At 45.5% G+C, this 20,622-nt stretch overlaps 3 protein-coding genes across 21 annotated transcripts in view; 2 read left to right on the forward strand and 1 right to left on the reverse strand.

The window, feature by feature from the left end:
* The first annotated feature begins 8,214 nt into the window (after nt 1–8,214).
* LOC100382526 (uncharacterized) overlaps nt 8,215–20,622 on the forward strand; it is a 63,408-nt gene continuing 51,000 nt past the window's right edge. For 10 of the 18 annotated variants that reach the window (XM_020545150.3, XM_020545154.3, XM_020545159.3 and 7 more), the window contains exons 1-3: nt 8,215–8,466; nt 18,679–18,762; nt 19,898–20,340. The gene's annotated coding sequence lies outside the window, so the exon portion shown is untranslated. Of the gene's footprint in view, nt 8,467–17,988; nt 18,153–18,678; nt 20,341–20,622 lie in introns of all 18 variants that reach the window. The other 8 variants (XM_020545146.3, XM_035963121.1, XM_020545149.3 and 5 more) reach the window with 5 other exon arrangements.
* On the reverse strand, nt 9,940–12,775 carry LOC109942994 (uncharacterized). Its single transcript, XM_020545665.2, has 4 exons — nt 12,659–12,775; nt 12,053–12,207; nt 11,086–11,170; nt 9,940–10,714 (listed from the first exon to the last, which is right to left on the reverse strand). The coding sequence occupies exons 1-4, from the start codon at nt 12,686–12,688 to the stop codon at nt 10,439–10,441; spliced, it is 546 nt and encodes a 181-aa protein (XP_020401254.1). The 5' UTR covers nt 12,689–12,775; the 3' UTR covers nt 9,940–10,438.
* Nucleotides 10,682–17,938, forward strand: LOC118471896 (uncharacterized). 2 transcript variants are annotated; one of them, XM_020545141.3, is made up of 6 exons: nt 12,828–15,022; nt 15,091–15,470; nt 15,586–16,167; nt 16,261–17,088; nt 17,183–17,301; nt 17,383–17,938. In XM_020545141.3, exons 3-6 carry the CDS (start codon nt 15,624–15,626, stop codon nt 17,770–17,772), a joined length of 1,881 nt encoding a protein of 626 aa, XP_020400730.1. In that variant the 5' UTR covers nt 12,828–15,022; nt 15,091–15,470; nt 15,586–15,623; the 3' UTR covers nt 17,773–17,938. The 2 variants fall into 2 exon arrangements, with proteins under 2 accessions (XP_020400731.1, XP_020400730.1); XM_020545142.2 differs by having other exon boundaries at nt 10,682–15,470; nt 16,261–17,082.

Consider the following 20,622-nt stretch of genomic DNA (forward strand, 5'->3'; position numbering starts at 1 on the left):
GGGCGGCCCTGGGGCTGCTTGTCCTTTCGGAAGATAGCCTCGACCGCCTCCTGGCCAGAGGCGAACTTGGTGGCGATGTCCATCAGCTCGCTCGCCCTGGTGGGGGTCTTGCGACCCAGCTTGCTCACCAGGTCGCGACAAGTGGTGCCGGCGAGGAACGCGCCGATGACATCCGAGTCGGTGATGTTGGGCAGCTCGGTGCGCTGCTTCGAGAATCGCCGGATGTAGTCCCGGAGCGACTCCCCCGGCTGTTGTCGGCAGCTTCGAAGGTCCCAGGAATTCCCGGGGCGCACGTATGTGCCCTGGAAATTGCCAGCGAAGGCTTGGACCAAGTCGTCCCAGTTGGAGATCTGCCCCGGAGGCAGGTGCTCCAACCAGGCGCGAGCAGTGTCGGAGAGGAACAGGGGGAGGTTACGGATGATGAGGTTGTCGTCGTCCGTCCCACCCAGTTGGCAGGCAAGGCGGTAGTCCGCGAGCCACAGTTCCGGTCTCGTTTCCCCCGAGTACTTCGTGATAGTAGTCGGGGGTCAGAACCGGGTCGGGAATGGCGCCCGTCGGATGGCCCGACTGAAGGCCTGCGGACCGGGTGGTTCGAGCGAGGGACTCCGATCCTCCCCGCTGTCGTAGCGTCCCCCACGCCTGGGGTGGTAGCCTCGGCGCACCCTTTCGTCGAGGTGGGCCCGACGGTCGCGTCGATGGTGCTCGTTGCCGAGGTGGCCCGGGGCCGCAGGCGCGGTGTTACGCGTGCGCCCGGTGTAGACCGAGGCTTCCCGCATGAATCGGGAAGTCGCGGTATGAGGTTCCGAGGGATATCCCTGCCTTCGGGAGGCAGTGCTCTCGGCCCGTCGGGCCGCAGCGCCTTCCAGGAGATTCTTGAGCTCTCCCTGGATTCGCCGACCCTCGGTGGTTGATGGCTCCGGCATCGCGCGGAGGAGCATCGCTGCGGCTGCCAGGTTCTGACCAACCCCGCTGGATGCGGGCGGCGGCCTGACCCTGACATCGTTGGCGACGCGGTGCTGGAGACCTTGGGGCAGGTGACGTATTTCTCCGGCCAGGGGTTGGCCCGCCCATACCTGCCCGACGTCCCGACGGATCGGCTCAAGCACTCCTGTTCCCTTGTTGAGCCTGGCCTGCGCCTCGCGGACTTGCTCGAGTTGTGGGTCGTAACCCCCCGCCGGAGCGGGGACCACAGCTAGCTCCCGTGGGATGTCGGCGCGAGGCACCGGCCTAGGAAGATCACCGTCCTCCGGCATGCCGAGATGGTTGCCTTCGGAGGGATCCCCCAGCTCGATGTGGAAACATTCGCGGCTTGGGCCGCAGCTCTCGTCGCCAAGGCTTCGGCTTCCGTCGGAACAGTCGGAGAGGCAGTAGTCACATGCGGTCATGAAGTCCCGCATGGCACTGGGGTTGCCAAGTCCGGAGAAATCCCAACAGATGCTGGGATCGTCATCTTCCTCGGACCCAGAGGGCCCGTAGGTCGAGACGTCCGTCAACCGGTCCCAAGGCGACCGCATACGAAACCCCAGTGGGGTTGCACTCGCCTCAATGAGAGCGCCCGCCAAAGCGAGGTCGTTTGGCGGGTTGAGGCCGAGTCGAAATGACGTAAGATGGGAGTTAGTCGGTACCTTTTGGTCGACGAGGAGCGACGTAGTCACATCGGGGACTGGTTGCACCGTCATCCCAGGTACGAGGGCGACGTCCTGCAGACTTTCCGCGAGCGCGCCGGCGTCGTCTTCTTGCTCGGGGTCAGCATGTCGCGGGGGGACGGCGCTTGCCTTCGTCTCGAACGCGAGGTCGACGTCCGGCGTGCCTTCCGTCGGGGCGTCGGGGGCATCGATTCGCTCGACGGCCAACGAAGCGCGGCCTCCCGCTTGGCCTTGATGGCCTCGCCTCCTCCTCCGTCAGCGGGGGAGAGAACGGAGCAAGCTCGAATGTTGTTCTTCCACCACGCGGGGAAGGTGTCGTCGATTCCGCCGCCGGCGGGCGGGTTGTCGGCCGCCATTGTCGTTGTCGAGCGGCGGTGGAAGAAGTATCATGTCGTAGCTGCCGTCGAAGGACATTAACTCAAGAGTCCCGAAACGAAGCACCGCCCCGGGCCGGAGAGGTTGCTGGAGACTGCCCATCTGGAGCTTGACGGGGAGCTGTTCGTCAGCACGCAGCAGGCCCCTACCTGGCGCGCCAACTGTCGGCATTTCGAGACAGGGGGGTCCCTAAGCCGACGAGTGAGTGTGTTGCGTGCCCCAGCCCAGATGGGTCGAGCGCGTGGGCGAGCGCGAAGGGGGGAGAGGCGAGGTGGCCGGAGTCGGGCGTGAGAGAGGTGGAAGTCCCGCGGCCTTCGTGTTCGTCCCGCGCCCAGGTCGGGTGCGCTTGCAGTAGGGGGGTTACAAGCGTCCACGCGGGTGAGGGAAGCGAGCGGCCCCAAGAGAGCGCCTGTCCCGTCCTCGGTCCCGCGCGGCCAACCTTCTCTAAGAAGGCCCTGGTCCTCCCTTTTATAGTCGTAAGGAGAGGATCCAGGTGTACAATGGGGGGTGTAGCAGAGTGCTACGTGTCTAGCGGAAAGAGAGCTAGCGCCCTAGGTACATGCCAATGTGGCAGCCGGAGAGGTCTTGGCACCTTGCTGGCGTGATGTCGTGGCTGTCGGAGGAGCGACGGAGCCTGGCGGAGGGACAGCTGTTGGAGCGGTTGAGTCCTTGCTGACGCCGCCCTGCTTCCATAAGAGAGCTGAGGGCCGCCGTCGTCACAGAGCTCGTGGAGCGCCATCATTGCCCATCCGACGGAGCTGGCCGGATGGGACGCCGGTCTTGTTCTCCGTGACCCGAGTCGATTCGGGGTAGGATGATGATGGCACTTCCTGTTGACGTGGCGGGCCTGTGCCCTAGGCAGGGCGACGTGGGGGCTCCTCCGAAGCCGAGGCCGAGTCTGTCTTCCGTTGCCGAGGCCGAGCCCGAGCCCCCGGGTCGGGCGAGGCGGAGTTTCGTCGTCTTCCGGGTCTTAGCCCGAGTCCGAGCCCTGGGTCGGGCGGAGCGGAGTTCGCCGTCTTCCGGGTCTTAGCCCGAGTCCGAGCCCTGGGGTCGGGCGGAGCGGAGTTCGCCGTCTTCCGGGTCTTAGCCCGAGTCCGAGCCCTGGGGTCGGGCGGAGCGGAGTTCGCCGTCTTCCGGGTCTTAGCCCGAGTCCGAGCCCTGGGGTCGGGCGGAGCGGAGTTCGCTATGGCGCCTTTGGCAAGGCCTGACTGCCTGTCAGACTCACTCTGTCGAGCGGCACTGCAGTCGGAGTGGCGCAGGCGGCGCTGTCCTTCTGTCAGACTGGTCAGTGGAGCGGTGGAGTGACGGCGGTCGCTTCGGCTCTGCCGGGGGGCGCGTGTCAGGATAAAGGTGTCAGGCCACCTTTGCGTTAAATGCTCCTGCAACTTGGTCAGTCGGTGTGGCGATTTAGTCAGGGTTGCTTCTGAGCGAAGCCAAGGCCTCGGGCGAGCCGGAGGTGTGTCCGCCGTAAAAAGGGGGGCCTCGGGCGAGACGGAAGTCTCTCGAGGTCGACTGCCCTTGGCCGAGGCTAGGCTCGGGTGAAGCGTGATCGAGTCACTCGTGTGGACTGATCCCTGACTTAATCGTACCCATCAGGCCTTTGCAGCTTTATGCTGATGGGGGTTACCAGCTGAGAATTAGGCGTCTTGAGGGTACCCCTAATTATGGTCCCCGACAGAAGGTGTGAACACTTAGTTAAACTATTTTATCATTATTATAAATCTCTATTCTTTCTTAGTGTAAATCTCTATTACTACTTAAGAACATAGTGTAGACGTCCACAACACGATGGCGCACGGTTCTGCCAATCCCCGGACATGCCCATCCCCCGCCCCGTTTGTCGCGCCGCATCTCTCTCGCTTCGCGTCCGCTGCTTCGTCTCTGGTGCCAAAAATCGCGTCCGTCATTTCCTCTTTGGTGCCAAGAATCGCGGCCACCGCATCCTCCAATCAATACCACGGCCGCCGCTTCCTCCATCCGCACGAATCCGACTCACCTTCCAACCTTGGCACCTCCTTCCATCGACGGCGCTCGTGCTCCCGCCCCGCTACGTGCCCCCGCCCCCGTCCATCCCGCACGTCGATGTCGCCCAATCTGCATCCCTCGCTCCGCCCGCCCCGACGCATGCGAGTATGTGCCCGTGCGTGCCCGTGCGCCATGCCCCCGCCCTCCCCTTGTCCGTGACTCCCCCATGAACCGCGACCCCTCCGCCATTCTCGCCGCCATCATCGCGCCCCGCCCCCATACGAGCCGGGCCCCCTCCCCTTGCGACCGTCGAGCCCGTGCTTTCCAGCCATTCTCGCCACCATCGTCGCACTTGTGCTTTTGATGGAAGCCTGCAGCGTGATGCCAACGTCCGTCTCTCACCCTGCACGTCTTGGTCTGACCGCTGCGCTTGGCCCCCTCCCCCACGAGATTGTCTCTCCACTCGCCGCAATGTCGCAACACCCGACGAGACTGCCAAAATTGTCGCCATCCTCCACCCCCGCTCCGCTCGCTATGGCAAGACTGTTGCGCCCGCCCTCCACCCCCGATGCGTCAATTTAAAGGGCATGATTTGTGGACATCGCAACAATGGAGGCGCTCCATCCTCCGCGCGTCTCTGCCGGCGTCTGGTAGTATTCGTCCTATCACGCCCTGGTCTCCAAATCATTGGTGTTTCCTTCACTGTTTCAGTTGCCAATTGTTTCTTCGCTAGCTCAGTCAATTAATCATCGATGGATTTGTTTGGCCCCTATCACAGAGTTCCCGCTTGTCCAGATGGAGATCATGGATTTCTTCAAGATCAACGGAGCCCGACGTTGTTGGTGGAAGCAGCGGTAGTAGAAGTCCGAGGGCACGCGGGAGGATGCTAAGAAGAGCCGTAGGCTGCTGCCCTTCGTCCCAGTTCTAACCCCACCCAGCGGCTACAGCAGATGGCGTTGCTGACATGCTTGGGACACTGCTATCCTTAGTCGATATCTCACGCCTCTGTTTTCAAACACTGGTTAGGTCAGGATGCCAACTTGGCATTTCTTCAGGAGCATATGGGAACTTTATTTGAGAGACCTTCTGAGCCCTGATCCGTGAATATAAGGAGACATGATGTGCACTCGGGTGACTTTTTGGCATTTTCAAAAAGCTGAGGGCGATGGGGTGGATTCCAGACACTAGAGAAAGGGTAACTGACACATTTGCTGGGCACACCGCAGTTTCCTGAAAGATGGTAATGGCACCCACTGGGTTGTAGAATTGAGATATGAAAAATAAAAAAGGTAGTATTTCTCTGAAAATTCTTAGTTCAATTAGTAGCTAGGACTTTGACCTATACGATTTAAGAACAATTGTAACACATAATTTGGTTCAGCCTTGGCTATTTTACATAGCAAATATTTGTTGAGATTTCTTATTTTCTCCATGTAGTGAAATGATATTTCCAACTGTTAAATTTCAATGATATCTGTCAATGATGGCAGAGTGATGAAATCATTAGTATGACTCCATGGGATGAATGGTGGGGGATGTCACCCAAAGATGAGTCAAACCCTCAGATAGCACTTAGTAGTTGGTACTGCTTTTTCTTTGTTAAAACTTGCTTTCATGTTCCTACTTTTCAAATTTTCTTTTGCAACATATGTTGTATTTCTCCCATGTCCATAATTTAATTCATGTTTGTCTTTCTACATTCTCATTTTTCTGAGATGACATGGATACAAATTAGAAGGACATTACCAACATTATCAGCCTGAAGTACCACATTAATTTATCTTATGACCTATACCCACTTTACAAATTTTAACTGGAAGTTGGTATATAACACGAGCATTATAAATTTACCTAAAACTCACAAGTAGACAAGCCATCTGCTAACACCGCTTTAGATTGCTAAGCATTCACTAACATTGAAAAAGTTCATAGACATATCTTTTCTCCACACAACATTTCATCTATACATATTACTGTTTGTGTTGCACTGCTCAGTTCATCATAATTATTAATCCCAGGTAATGGCTATTATGTCCATGTGGACCAGATTGCAGCCACGTTATGCTTCTAACATATGGAATGAATCCCTTAATAAATGACTTGGGACTGAGGTATATATCAATGGCATAGCTGATAGAGAATTGATGACGATTCTGCGGTTTGTTTGTAACATGTAGCTATCCATTAGGAGTTCGGTTCTATGTTTTGTTTCTGTATTCCATCTTAGTAACCCCAATTGACTTTGTTGTGTGAATCAAGTAGTTTAGTTTGGTTTCATCCATTTTTATTTGATTTATTTGATATTTCTATGATGGAAGTATTCAAAGTGACTAAAAGTTCGTCAGTGACTGAGGAAACATAGCATCTATGCTATGCTTTCCTTGGATTTAGAAACTGGACCTTCATGGGATCATTACAGAGGCCGAGAGACGAGCCTTGTCCTTTAACTACCTGCTCACCGTACCCAAACGAGATGACTGGGTCACTGGGAATACAACGATGGCAAATCGACGACGTGCGTCGCCTTTATCCTGTCGATGTACAAGGTGGTCGGAGTCTGCTCCCTACATGGAGTCAGTCCAGGTCACTTGAGTTCACACTAAGCTAAGATAAAATGCAGTATCCGCAGTTTAATACCCGGTATGCAAGTCGTATATTCACTTTAATTTTAAATTTATTTTTTGTAGGGAGGGTTCACATTAATTTTAAATTTATTTTTTGTGAGGAGGACCCATCACACTAACTTGTCACTGCTGTTGCACTGTATCATCAAATATAATTAGGTTGGTGTATCGTCGCAACGCACGGGCATTATACTATATGTATATAAGTTATCGTGTTATTATACGGTTCCGTTGCAACGCACGGGCACTCACCTAGTAACAATATATTTATGCATATAATCATATAAAACTGATTATATAAACTTTGATATGAAACCAAATCATATTTTGTAATGAAGATAACTAAATAAATTTCTTTCTACTATTTTTAACTAAGAAAATCATGTTCCACTTTTCTTTTAATTTTCCAATCAGATAAATTACACATAAATTAATTAAAACAACCATAATTCAAACTTATTTAAAAAAACATGTAAATGAATGGGCGAAGCGGCAGTGGTGTGTGCTGCATGAACCTGTGTACGAGAAAGAAACGAGGAAGGAAATGAATAGGAGAGAGATAAATGACAAGTGGGTCCCACACAGAGTAATAAGAGATGATGGAGAGCCATACAGATAGGAGTAGACCTGGGCGAACGTGCATGCCGGATTAGAGATTTTTTGTTGTTTTTTCTTTATTTTTTCAAATTGCCAATTCGTATTTTTTTTTGGAAAAACAGAATAGATATAGTAATTTATATATATTCTGAAAAACTATTAGAATAAATCCAAAATTAATATTAACAAATAAAATACCTATATTGTAAAATAAAATATTTTAAGGATAATTCAAAAATATAAATAAAATACACTTTCGCATAAAAAGAATAAAATTAATAATGTTGGAATGTCTACAAACACTTATGAACAAAACTACTAACACATCGAAATACAAATTCTAAAAACATTATTTTAACAACTCATTATTATTTTAAAATAAGATTTTCTCACCAAATTAAATCCATAAATTGGATACATCGAACACAATTTATGGCTCAGCATGAATACATTAAATACTTGATAAAGTTTTATGTAATCAAGAAATTGTTCAATTTACTTATATCACCATTTCATTATTTGAAAACCATAATATTGTCCTTTCTATTTAAAACTAATAAATTAACTGGATTTTTTTAGGTGACGATTTACAGTGTTACATTCGGCCTCTGTGGGTCGGCCGCGCCCATGCCCAGAGGCCATGCTGTAAAAACCAGACTCCATAGGTGTTATTATTCCGCGTGCCCGGCGGATAACTATATTTAGACTGGACCGCATTTTGAAGAAGCTGGCCACGGAGAAAAGTTGTTTGTGAAGAAAAGTTGGCTGGTTAGGATTTAGGTGTTTGGCTGGCTGGATTATTAGAAATCAGATTTAGGGTTTAGAATTTTCGTGCTGTTCACATGTGTATTCTGATCGTACAAAATTTGTGTCCAACTACTTTTATTAAAATAAATCGTACTATCTTCGAATGCAGTTAACACTTAATGATATATCAAACACCTTAATTTAATTAGAAATGGATTACACGTTCAGTAGTGAACAACGCGTGCGTTTGGGGTGGGGAGCCGAAGCCGCTTCTAGCGGCCACAATCGGTATAAAGGCGAAACAAACGCAGCCGAAGTTGTTCCTCCCGCAAGCTCCCATCCGCCCGCTACCCCACGCTCTGCGCCTCTGCCTAGGGTTACGAGCGACGCTGCGCCGTCGGCTGGTGCATTGACGAGCGACGCCGCGCGGGGTTACGAGCGACGCCGTCGGCTGGTGCGTTACTCTCGTGTGCACAGCAATGGCGAATCTCCAGAGAGGAGAGGAACCCAAGGTACGGTTCGTGTTTTCTGTTGTTATTCGATGATTCTATTTTCACTTGGCTTATATGCATTGGCCCTCACTGCCCACAGGCCACAACCCACATGGCCTTGTTAACACGTATTCCAGTATATTACGTTTTCACTCGCGATATCGTACTTTTGGTTCGTCGTGTACTCGTGTGGAAGGCGGCTGCCTGCTCCCGCGACCCGCGGTCTCTTCCGTCTCGGAGGTGGGAGCGAGCGATCAGCGGCGTCGCCGGGTGGATCCAAAGCGCGCGAGAAAATGCAGGGCGGATCCAGCCAGTGGCGGATCTAGAATTGATCCAAGAGGGGGCTACTATATATGGTCTCTTTTGTTCTACACGGCTCTTATTCGCCCTAATTGTTTTAGAATTAGAAGCATCTTTCTTCTGGATCTTGATGAGAATTTATCCATTTTATTCCTATAAACATGGGATTGCTACCAAATAAATAATCAAATCAAAACTTAATCAAACTCAAAGCAAATAATAGCACATGTTTTACCTTCACTGCTTGCCTACTTCACAAATCACAGCTTCACCTTCGTTGTTTCTGCTTCTCAATTTGCACAGAGCGTCCTATTCCTACATGATTTGTCACAAATTAGCAGAAACTCTTTTGTCCTCCTATTCCTTCATCGTCCCAAACTCCCATCAGAACAAGGAATCCCCAACAGAAAGCTTGGAGGGGCATTGGCACACGCCGCACATCTCGATGGCATTATGGCAAGGCCATACATCACTGGCTGTCAGGCTCATCACTCCAACGCAAGAACAAGCTAATAGCTAAGCACACTTTCTTCTCAGCACGTGTGTACAAACCTGAGCTCCACGAATTAGCAGCAGGAGGGAGCACGGAGCGGCGGCTGGACAGCGGCGTGGTCGTGGCGGTGCTCCGGGCGAGGCAAGCGGCGGTGCTCTAGCAGTCCGGCCTCCGGGCGAGCGACGCTGCGGGTTGCAGCGGTGCTCCGGGCGTCGGGGCATGGGCGGCTGGCGGCTGGAGGCCGAGGGTAGAGGGAGGAGGAGAGACCTGCGACCGGGGGCTGTTCACGTGGTCGCGCGGCTGGAGCTGATGGGCCATTTCACTGATTTTTGGGCCGCGACCGGGGCTGCAGCCCAGGCAGCCCCGGTCGGAGATCCGCCACTGGATCCAGCGGCATCGTGTTTCATCCCAAAACCATGTGAATTGAGGGGTATTGGGGGTGGATTGAGATGGATTTAGACTAGTACTCCCCTCAATCCACGTGGATTTTAAAACAAAACGAACAGGCCCTAATTACACTAGTGTATGCCGCGGGCCCTGCGTGCGATTTCAAAACTCATTTGAACCCTTAGAAGATGTGAAACGAATAAACGCAGCTCCGTGCAAATCCGTTATACAGAGAAACAAAAGAAAAATATATGAATCTCCATTTCATTAACTAAGTTATTAATTGATTAATGATGCCTGGAACTTAAAAAAAAGTACGTATGCAACATATTGTTGCAGTGGCAGTAGTATTTATGGAACTAGAAAAAGGAAGCGCCCTATTGGGCGCTAGCACCTCATGCACGGGACTAAATTAAACCAAGTAACCAACCATATGTTGTACTATATATGACATATTGTAATGCAGCCACAAAATTAGACAAAGAAAACCACAAAGATTTCATTCTCTTCCGTGCAGCAGCAATTTGGGACTAAGTTGACAGGTTCAGGACAAAAGGCAAGTAATCAGAAGCGAAAGAAACCAGAAAATAAGCGTTCAGGGTCACAGAATCAACTGCATGTTTAAGTTTAGCACATCAGGCTTCTATCATCTTGAACCCTCTGGTGCTAGTTGATCTTGAACTAATTTAAGCTTCTTTGAAAGGAAAAAAGGCAGAGATTGTCAACAAAAATCAAGCATTACCGGAGAACATAAAGAAAGCTTTACCTTTGCCAATTCACCATATGGCAAGTTTGTCATGTCTAATATATAATTTAATTTTCATCACGAACTTCTGCCAGTCTGGTCGCTAGTTTACCATTCTCTCCAGTAAGTACATCAGTTTCAGCAACGATCATTTTGGAATTACTTGCAGGTTGAGTTCTCTTGATATCAAAATTATCTGTCACAATAATATCTCTGGGTTTCTCATCTGTGGTAGTAATTACAACATAGCCAATTGTCACAGAAGCGGCGACGACAGCTACAACGGGTGACTGAAGAAGACGAGGTTGAACTAAATGTCTTGCCTTGTGTTTCAAAACAAAGATCTGCAACAAAGTGCTCCTTCTGTCAGATAGTTAAATATGTCTTTAACATCATAAACAGATAACTGAAAGAAACTCAGGCACTCAAGTCACCAACATATACGAAGGCAATCACAGAAAAATGAATCTAATATATTATGTTCAACATATGAATCATTTAAAAAAAACAACAACAATAGCAGAATGCTCATTCTGCCGGATAGCTAAGCATGATTTTAACATCAGGAATAGATACTGAAAGAAACTCAAGCACTCAAGCCGCCAACATATATGAAGACAATCCCAGAAAAATGGATCTAATATCTAAAGTAACACCGTATGAATCATTTTAGAAAAAATAATATGAATAAATATCATTTACTTGAACTGAACACCTCGTTGTTGTAGTTCCCGTTGTAACTGCCAAAGGTAATTAGAGCCTTTTCACCATCAACTATGGTTGAGCAAAGGGGTGGGACACTGTATAAAGCATCAAATAAGCAGAAGTCAAAAGACAGTACTAAAAGTTTGTAGGTAGGTCACAATTTAGTCCTACATCACCACTTTTTGCTAAGTTCAAGATCTAAGGAACATGAATGTGTTTCCTAAAGGCATATTTCATCGCTGACCCCAAAAATAAATAGCATGTTGTCATTTATTTAGGCTAATGTAGAGATAAAAAGAATTGCAAACGAAAGTTATGACAGTCAATGTGTTGTAGATATTTGGGAGAACAACTGGGTCTGCATGTGGGTTTGCATATGAAACAAATTCAAGGTCCACGAATTCAAATCTACTGGAAGAAGTATCTTCAAAACAACTAAGATACTAAGATTAAAATCAAAATGTTATACTACCTCCGTTCTCGAATATTTGTAGCCCGCTAGTTCATTTTTTAACTAAATGGCAACAAATAAAAAGGAACGGGGGGAGCACCATTTATTAAATCAATTAACTTAAGTTTCTTTATTTTTCTGAGACGAGCATTTTGAAGAGTTTTTAGGGCGCATTCTTGGGTGAAGTCGATCTATCTTTAAATCAAAATGTTTGGCAGTTTTATACAAAACCAGAAAGCACTATCTTTAAATCAAAATATTTGGCAGTTTTATACAAAACCAGAAAGCACTATATTTAAATCAAAATGTTTGGCAGTCTTATACAAAAACAGAAAGCACAAATTCTGATACAAGTTTAGTTTGGATGGCAATCATATTCTCGTTATGTCGAGCAATAATAATACAACAAAGAATTTCATGAGTTATAAAGTTTTAAGCCCGCAATCAACAATAAGATTAGATGTACTTTATGACAGTTTAAAAAATAATTGAAGCCAACTTGTTACCTCCCAGACAATAACAGTACCTTTTTTTGCTGCTCCAACATCCTTGTCCATCATTTTTGAGCTTTCGATCCAATGTTACTGAGGGCAGTAAGAACAATCTTTGCTGCACCCAGTCTTTGAAAGGAGTGTGCACTGTTGCAGTTCTCTGAATATGTAGACATCTATGGACGTGAACCTGGAAAAATATAATTGCCCTGAAATTACTAAAAGAAAAAAAACAAAAAGCCATAAAATGAAATAAACACAAAAGAGTTCTGCATAAACCACCATGGGATCAACTGGATTTTGGAGGGCTAAGTAGTAAAATCCTGAGTTCAAAGGTAGACTGTAGGCCTGTAGATAATTTCCTTTTTCTGTTAATCTTTCTAGAACAGAATACAATGCAGATAAACTAGCAGGGGGGGGGTGCTGACATAAATGTAGGTGTGAGATGTGCTCACGATGTATATGGTATATGTATTTATTTGGAAAATGGCATTTTAAAACAACTTCTTCATACAATTTTTTGTGGCTTAACTATGGCATAATAAATTTCTAACATATTTTCATGCAAACATAAAAAAGAAATGCTCACAGCCAAACTCGAGGATGAAGTTGCTAGCATTCTAATAGAATCACAAATATACCTGGGTATCACGGAAAGTAGCCTCATCCATTGTTTGTTAGATTAGATGCCCCATCTCCAACATTCTTGCATCTCTCGTCATATTTTGTAGAAAGGGATTGGACTTGAATATAGAATTGATAGCTGTGAGTTCATATAAAACAACATTAGAACAAAAAGTGGCCACTCTTACATGCCATCGTACAAGGGACTTCATAGGACATAATCAAACTATAACACAAATTATAATGCTCAAAAGTCTTCTAGCTTCTACCTAAGTAATATATGACATGTTTCCACTAAAGATGACCCCATGAGATCTATAGACTTGTAATAATTCCAAGAGCATGTAACAATAGGCAACCTGTACAAACAATGTGCTTGACATATCACAAAACATAACGATGTAAAAACACAGTTCAATATGATGAGGCCTGAGATATAGAGATTAAGTTTCGTCGCCCTTTTCTGCTTCTGCAAGCACTTCAGAAACCATAAGCATCTTTTCTATGAACCATATGGTTATCTACACATGCGCACAAGCAAAATTGTACGCCGCCGCAACACAAACTTGCAGCATTTTAGAGCAATCTTGACAAATTATCCAATATATAAACGATAACTTATCCATTGATGACCTTACTCACCACTGATTAATTAGTCAGCAAGTGGCACGTACTTGTCCGCTAAAGCTAGCTTTCATACCTACGAAATGTGCATAGGGGAATATAGACTTACTGACATTCTTTGCATACATTACATGACTGTCTCCATCCGACTGAAGAATTTACAACAAAGACGTATCAAAACTTTTTAATAGGAAAAAGTTGACCTACCGGGATAAAACAACAAAGATGTATAGCGAATTGCTCCCCCAGACTGAAAATTCAAAAAATAAAAACAATATTTCAGTTAGTTTGTATCATACAAGGATATGTATTTTAGCAAGAAATTTTATTGAAACAAAGAAACAAAAATAAATAGTCAAGAGTGATACTTTCAGCTGTGGTGATGTATAACACAAAAGAAAAAACCAGTTTGGATGGACATATACTTGCCTTAATAGAGAAATAGGCCCAAACATTTGGTTTGCTTTTAAAGTTTAACTTCGGATGGAAAAGACAAGAGAATATAAGTTAAAAAATGGGTAAGCACAGCTAGTGGATCATCAAAACGATATTATATAGTGAAGTAAACCAACCTCAACTCTTTTTAAAACAATGGACTGTCCAATTTACAATAAAGCGAGAGGTAATTCTAGAAATATAATTTCATCTCAATTTCCTATATCAGTATATTATCTTATAGACCAACTCACTCTTTACTTGCTCTAACACAAATTCTTCTAGAGTCGTAATCTCAAAGAAAGTGCTGAAGCTTGGAAAAAATCTAAAGGCTGAACTAAAAAAATGTTAATGAAAAAGTATCTATAGCACGTCAAATAAAATTAAACCAACATGCTTCAGAAATCTTGGAAGCATGACTCTGAGTAGTTGTTCAAGCACTTGGCTACCACTTGATTCAATAGCTTCAACTGGTATTTCCTATATATTAAAGCCGGATCGAAAACGGGCATGAGAATGTGTCCACGTCGCTTATAAAATTTTCAGCCGTCTGATCGCTTCTCGACGGTGACGCGCCGCTCTCCGTTTCACGACGCAACGAGAAGGTTCTAGCTCCATCCTCTCCGGCTAAACACACTCCCGACCCCGTCAGATGTCGCGCCTATAGCCATGCTTTCCTCCACCGCCTCCACCACGACGGCGCTCTCCCGCCTCGTTGACCACCTAGGTCCCGGACCCCACACTGCTGCACCGTGTGTTTGGGGGCGTCTTCGACCTCCTCCCTCGCGGCCGCCCACGACGCCGCCTCAGCCCTCCTCGCTTCGCCTCATCCTGCAGTTGCCGCGCACGCTGCGGCCTCCCTCGCCCGTCTCATCGCCTCCTGCCCCGACCTCCTCCCGTCAGATGTCGCCCTACCGCTCCATATCGCGCCCCTCGTGGCCTCCCCGCCCCACGACTCGCTTCCTGTCTCGTCAAGATAGTCTCCGTGCTCGCGACCTGTGCCCTTCACTCAGGCTCTCGCTTCCCGGCCCACGACCACCCCTTTGTCCAGGCGCTCGCGTCGGGGTCTGATAGTGTGCACGGAACTGACGCGGCAGGCAACAGGCAGCAGGGATGGTTGCCGATGGGGGTGGATTGGGTGCTCTAGTTCCTGAGGCCGTTCGTTGTTCTCTGTGTTATGGAAGGGAGACACTGTATTTGCGAGGGATTTGATCGGTGCACTGGCCGCAACAGCCGTGGCAACATGGAAGGATGGTGTCGTGATCCCCCTTCTGAAGATGCTCCAAGACAACATGTTGCATTTCGGCCGCGGGGACGATCAGGTATCTGTGTGGTCTAATGTTCAAGGATTATATATTCTCTTACTCCTAATGATGCTGACATGTTGTAGTTGGCAATTATGTGAGCTGTTGTGCAAAAAGGAGCTGCTACCAGTGTTCGGCTAGGCGCCGACTAGGCGGCGATTAGGCGCGCCTAGGCGCTAGTCGATAGGCTGCCGCGTAGCCTAGGGTCCTGTGCGGCGTCTAGGCGACCGCGGCGACTAGGCGGCGCTCAGCCGCGCCTAGGCGGCGAGTGGGCGGCGCGCAGGCGCCTAAGCGGGCGCGCAGGCGGGCGCGCGACAATTTTTAGCGCGCGCGCGCGGGAGTATTAGCGCGCGCTGTGCAGCCGCTCGGTCTCCCTCCCACACGGTCATAGAAATTGCTCCCCCGCCGGCGCTCATCCCCTCCTGCTGCTCCCCCGCCGGCTGCTCCCCTCCCTGCTCCCCCGCCGGTGAGTTCTCCTCCCCCGTCGGCTGCTCCCCTCCCTGCTCATCCCCCTCCCCTGCTTTCCTGCTTTCCTCCCCTGCTTTCCTCCCCTGCTGAAACCGCTTTCCTCCCCTGTGCAGTGTACAAGTGAAAGAAATCAAAGGATTAAGGTTTAAGGATGTCATCAGAAACTGCAGCTGCACCTTCTGAAACTGAAGCAGCTAGAGTGAATCTCCTAAAAAGAAATTCAGATGATGTTGGATGGGAATATGGTGTTCTTGTTGATGCTAACAACAAAGACAAGGTGAAGTGTAAGTTCTGTGACAAGGAGATGAGGGGAGGGATTTATAGGTTGAAGGAGCATCTTGCCCATGTTGGAAAGAATGTGAAGAAATGCACGTCTGCAACACCGCAGGCTCTAGAGGCTAAAGAGAAGTGCAAGAAAGCAATAGAGGCTGCAAAAAGGAAGAGGGAGGAGAAGACTGTTCGTGAGCTAGAACTTAGAGAGGAAGTGAATGTATCTAGGGTTGGAGAGGAGTCAGAAGAAGTCACTTGTGTTAGAAGCTCACAGCCTCACAAATTAGGGCCAATTGACAAATGGACACGTGCTATTGATCCTACCAAGGCTGATTCATTCAAACAACAGCAGCTGAACAAGGAATTATGGAAAGAAAGAGAGCATGAGGTGCACAAGTTTATTGCAAGATGGGCCTATAATCATGGTAAATTGCTAGTATACGATGCTGTTTTCACATTTTAAAATTCATGAACTGAACACATTTTAAAATTAGACTTCATTTTTTAATCATTGGCAGGAATACCTTTCAATGCATGTGACAATGATGAGTTCAAGCAAATGTGTGAAGCAATTGGACAATTTGGACCAGGACTTACACCTCCAACTCAAGATGCCTTTCGAGGTAGTTTGCTGGAAGAAGAATATGAAAGAACCAAGTGTTTGTTGCAGGAACGTGAAGCCGAGAAGATGAAAAATGGGTTTGATGCAAGTACCACGTGTTTGATGCAAGTAGTCACTGACAATGCCTCTAACAACATGGGAGCAAAGAAGCTATTGCTTGAGAAGAGACCACAAATATTTTGGACCTCTTGTGCAGCTCACACAATCAACTTGATGCTCCAAGGAATTGGCAAATTGCCTCGGTTCAGGAAAGTGATTGACCAAGCCTTTTGGAAGGATGTGAAGCTAATGTTGGCTGTTTTTGAGCCATTGGTCAAAGTCCTCCGTTTGGTTGATGGGGATGTGAAGCCATCCATGGGTTTCCTTTATGGAGAGCTACTAAAGGCAAAAAGAGAGATCAAAGAGGCCTTTGGCAATGTTGAGTTTCGATTCAAAGATGTTATGGCTGTAACTGAGAAGAAGATGAATGGAAGACTTGATTCTCCATTGCATTTGACAGCTTTTTTGCTGAATCCACACTATAGCTATGCTAACCCATCAATATTTGATGAGCCCAAAATGAATGAAGCCTTCATATCTTGTGTCGAGCAATTTTATTATCATGATGAGGACCAACAAGAACAGGCTGCCAACTTTGAATTGAAAAAATTTCAGAATAGAGAAGGACCATTTAGCAAGAAGCTTGCAAGAACTTTTCAAAACTATGATTACAATCCAGGTAGAGGTACTTAACTACTTATTATATGGTTGTTTGCTGTTTTCTACCATGGTTGTTTGCTGTTTTTTAAACTAATAGAGGTGTTTCTAATTTATTTCAGCATCATGGTGGCAGTTATATGGAACTGAAACATCAGCTTTACAAAAGATGGCTACAAGGATATTATCTTTGACATCAAGCTCTTCTGGTTGTGAAAGAAATTGGAGTGGGTTTGAAGGGGTTAGTACCTATCTATTAATCATTTCAGCAGTATTATGATTAAATTTCAGAACTGAAAATGCTTTTGTTTCTAATTTATAGATACACACTAAGAAGAGAAATAGGCTGACTACAACCCGCCTCAACAAGTTGGTCTATATTCAGTTCAATAACAGGCTGATGAATAACAGAGAAAAGATTAAGTCAAAGAAAATCACTGATGTTCTCTTGTCTAGTGATACAACTGAAGCTCAAGGTTTTCTCCAAGAGGGTGGAGATGATTGTGCACAAGTTGTCTTTAGAGATGAGGAAGATGAGATGGAAGGTACAGGGATACCTTGGTCTGTTATTGGAGAGGCAGTGGGAGCAGAAGAACAGCTTGAGCCTTGTAGAAGTGCAAGAGTGAGAGAGCTCTATGAAGGAGAAGAGTTTGAGTCTGAAGAAGAAGAGTATGAAGATGAAGATTTGTGCTATAGTGAAGATGAAATATGATCTGGACCATCTCCATCTAGTAGTGAAGCCTTTTGTGATGCCCTGGTCTTATGAACTGCAGCTGTGTCACTTTGTGTCTGTGTGTCTTCTTTTGTGTGAGACCTGAACTAAGAACTATGTGCTTGTGTTGTCCTTTATTTATAAATTGTGTTCTGCACTTGTATTACTGTCCTATCCACTTGTGTTGTAATTACCAACTGCTGATATGGTGTGCAGTGTGCTCAACTGCTCATGAATGGGAGGCTGCTGAAATCATCCAGATAAGTCACAATTTAGTGTTTTCTATTTTTTTATGAACAGCTAGCTGTCTATTGACTAATTTACTAACTACTAGCTGTCAAAATGTGTTGCAGCCTTGCAGGAGCTAGGAACATGCAAGAGTAAGCTCAGCTAGGAATCAGATATGTCTACTGGCCTTCTTTTTATACTTACTGTGACTCATATAGTCATATATAGTAGTTATATACGTATATATAGTTATATACATAATATATATATAATTTATGGCTATATTGTCAAAACGCCTAGAAAAGCGCCTAGAAGCGCCTAAGACCGAGTACTCCCGACTAGGCGCTAGGCAATGGGTCACCGCCTAGATTCCGCCTAGCGCCTAGCTGAACCTTGGCTGCTACTGTGATGTTTTGATCTAATCCTGGTAGCAATTTTGGTGTGCATTCCATCATGGAAGTGATGGATTCATCAGTGATTCGTTGTTATTGTCTAGTCCAGATTAGTTCATAGACCACATTTTAGCAAAAAAAAAGGTAGGGAACAATTGTAGGTTTGAGAATCTCATATTATATACTATGTCATATCTAGAGATGTGCTACATTGCAGTATGTTGTTCGCAATAATTATCTTACCTTCATCTGTGATTTTTAATTACTTATTCTTTTTTTTATTCAGGAAGTGTGGATATGGCTTAGTTCCGCAGAGTTCTTGGTTGATGCCTATTTAGTGCTACTGAGGAAGTTAGCTCATGGTCAAATGGTACTGCATTCTCCCTTTCACTTAATTTGTGCAATGAAATATTGGATTTACTAATGGCTGCAGATTAGTCAATGAGATATTCAGATGGCCTCTACACTAGGTTATTCTTCTTATTAAGACTAGAAAATTTGTTTCCGCTCTTAATAGAGATAATATCTGCTGGTCTCTACAACATTTTAAATGGATTGAGGATGGTAATTAGTGGAATCTTTATCATTTGATGAAAATTTAACACTATCGTGGAATCCAATTAATGTACTTATCCATTTGGGCAGAGTTTGTTACTTAGTTTATACTTGATGCATTCTATCGACATATCACATATATACCTATCAGTATACTTCCCCAGTTGATTTATCATGATGTATGAAGCAATAGCGTATAATTAAAAAACTACACACAGTATCTTCTGAAATTTGGTACATTTGTGGTGCATGGTGTAATATTATGGTGTCATTACACCATTTCTTTGGTGCGTGGACTATTCTGTAATTGTTATGAGCAGATTCCTTGCTTTATAAGTGTTCATGTGATGCATTAACATTATACATTAGTTTATCTTGTATATTTGTTTTACACATGAACTTTTATGTTTTATTACTTAATTAGGATGACTTAATATTGAACTTCTCCATTGGTTAATTACTCATTGATGAGGTGCAACTAATCGATTTTGTTTTCGTCAATTACTTGAATTAAAGTTCTTATATGATTGTTGTTCATCATATCATCTATATAACATCTTGGTGACTTTCTTTGTTTAACAGCCTACATATGATGCTCAAGCAAGTAGTCTGACATCTTTCATACTACCATTTCATTTCTAAACATGTTCTCCATTTATTGAACATATCGCTTCATTGTTTAAAGTGGTTTAAAATTATTTACCACACTAATTCGTTTTTTTAAAAAATGCAGTCACCACACCCCATAAAAAAGATTCTTACTACCTTTTATTTTTAACTGTCTACCAAATTGATTTTACGGATCATATTAATACCTCCTTAGTTTCGCATGTGGACTCACTATTTTGGAGCAGCGCTAAATTCTTCAGTATAGGTTGCAGCCCAAATAAGAACATGTGTTATTTCCCTAGTCACACACCCTGCTTCCTTATTTCAACTGTTTTCAACAGGTGATTCAGGAGAAAAAAGTCCACAAGCTTGCTCCCCTTCACAAACACAAAAGGAAAAACGTTTTTCCCCTGAATGGTGCTCTAGCGCTAGAAAAAGGAATAGAAAAACTGTCTTCCACGTATGGTACTATCTCTGATTAATGAATTACTAGACGTTAAGCGCTATGTTGCTAATTTGCAATATCTTATATGTGTCCTATTGTTCTGCTTACTCTTGGATCCCATCATATCCATTCAATCTAAAGCTTTGTGGTTCCAAACACCAATTACTAACTGAGTATACATACACCTAGGAAAACATTTACCAGTCTCTCTATTCATTGGATTTTAAGGCTACGCAAAGTGATTATAATCATGAGGTTTGAAGCAAACTCTTAAGCCCGTTTACGTACAACTCACTCATTCTATTTTATAACAGTTGCATCAAACTCCCACTGATAAAGGTAAAAAGGTTGGGTCTCCTCTTTAATCTCCTCCAAAAGAAGTAAACTTCTGTATAGTTAACTCCCTATCCGTCAGTTAAGATATTTACTTACCAAAAGTGTGTGTGTGTGTATATATATATATATATATATGTATATATATGTATATATATATATATATATATATATATATATATATATATATATATATATATATATATATATATATATATATATATATATATATATATATATATATATATATATATATATATATATATATACACACACACCATTCTCAGC

The sequence above is a fragment of the Zea mays genome, chromosome 10 (assembly GCF_902167145.1).
Source record: "Zea mays cultivar B73 chromosome 10, Zm-B73-REFERENCE-NAM-5.0, whole genome shotgun sequence".
NCBI lineage: Eukaryota > Viridiplantae > Streptophyta > Magnoliopsida > Poales > Poaceae > Zea > Zea mays.

Excerpts from the sequence above, each read along its gene's own strand:
- LOC109942994 (XM_020545665.2), bottom strand. The coding sequence starts at position 12,688 with ATGGATGAGGCTACTTTCCGTGATACCCAG. Across the intron at positions 12,208-12,658 it reads CTACTTTCCGTGATACCCAG|GTTCACGTCCATAGATGTCT; the intron begins GTATATTTGTGA and ends ATATTTTTCCAG. Across the intron at positions 11,171-12,052 it reads TGTTGGAGCAGCAAAAAAAG|TGTCCCACCCCTTTGCTCAA; the intron begins GTACTGTTATTG and ends TGCTTTATACAG.
- LOC118471896 (XM_020545141.3), top strand. The coding sequence starts at position 15,624 with ATGTCATCAGAAACTGCAGCTGCACCTTCTGAAACTGAAGCAGCTAGA. Across the intron at positions 16,168-16,260 it reads AAGATGGGCCTATAATCATG|GAATACCTTTCAATGCATGT; the intron begins GTAAATTGCTAG and ends AATCATTGGCAG. Across the intron at positions 17,089-17,182 it reads TGATTACAATCCAGGTAGAG|CATCATGGTGGCAGTTATAT; the intron begins GTACTTAACTAC and ends AATTTATTTCAG.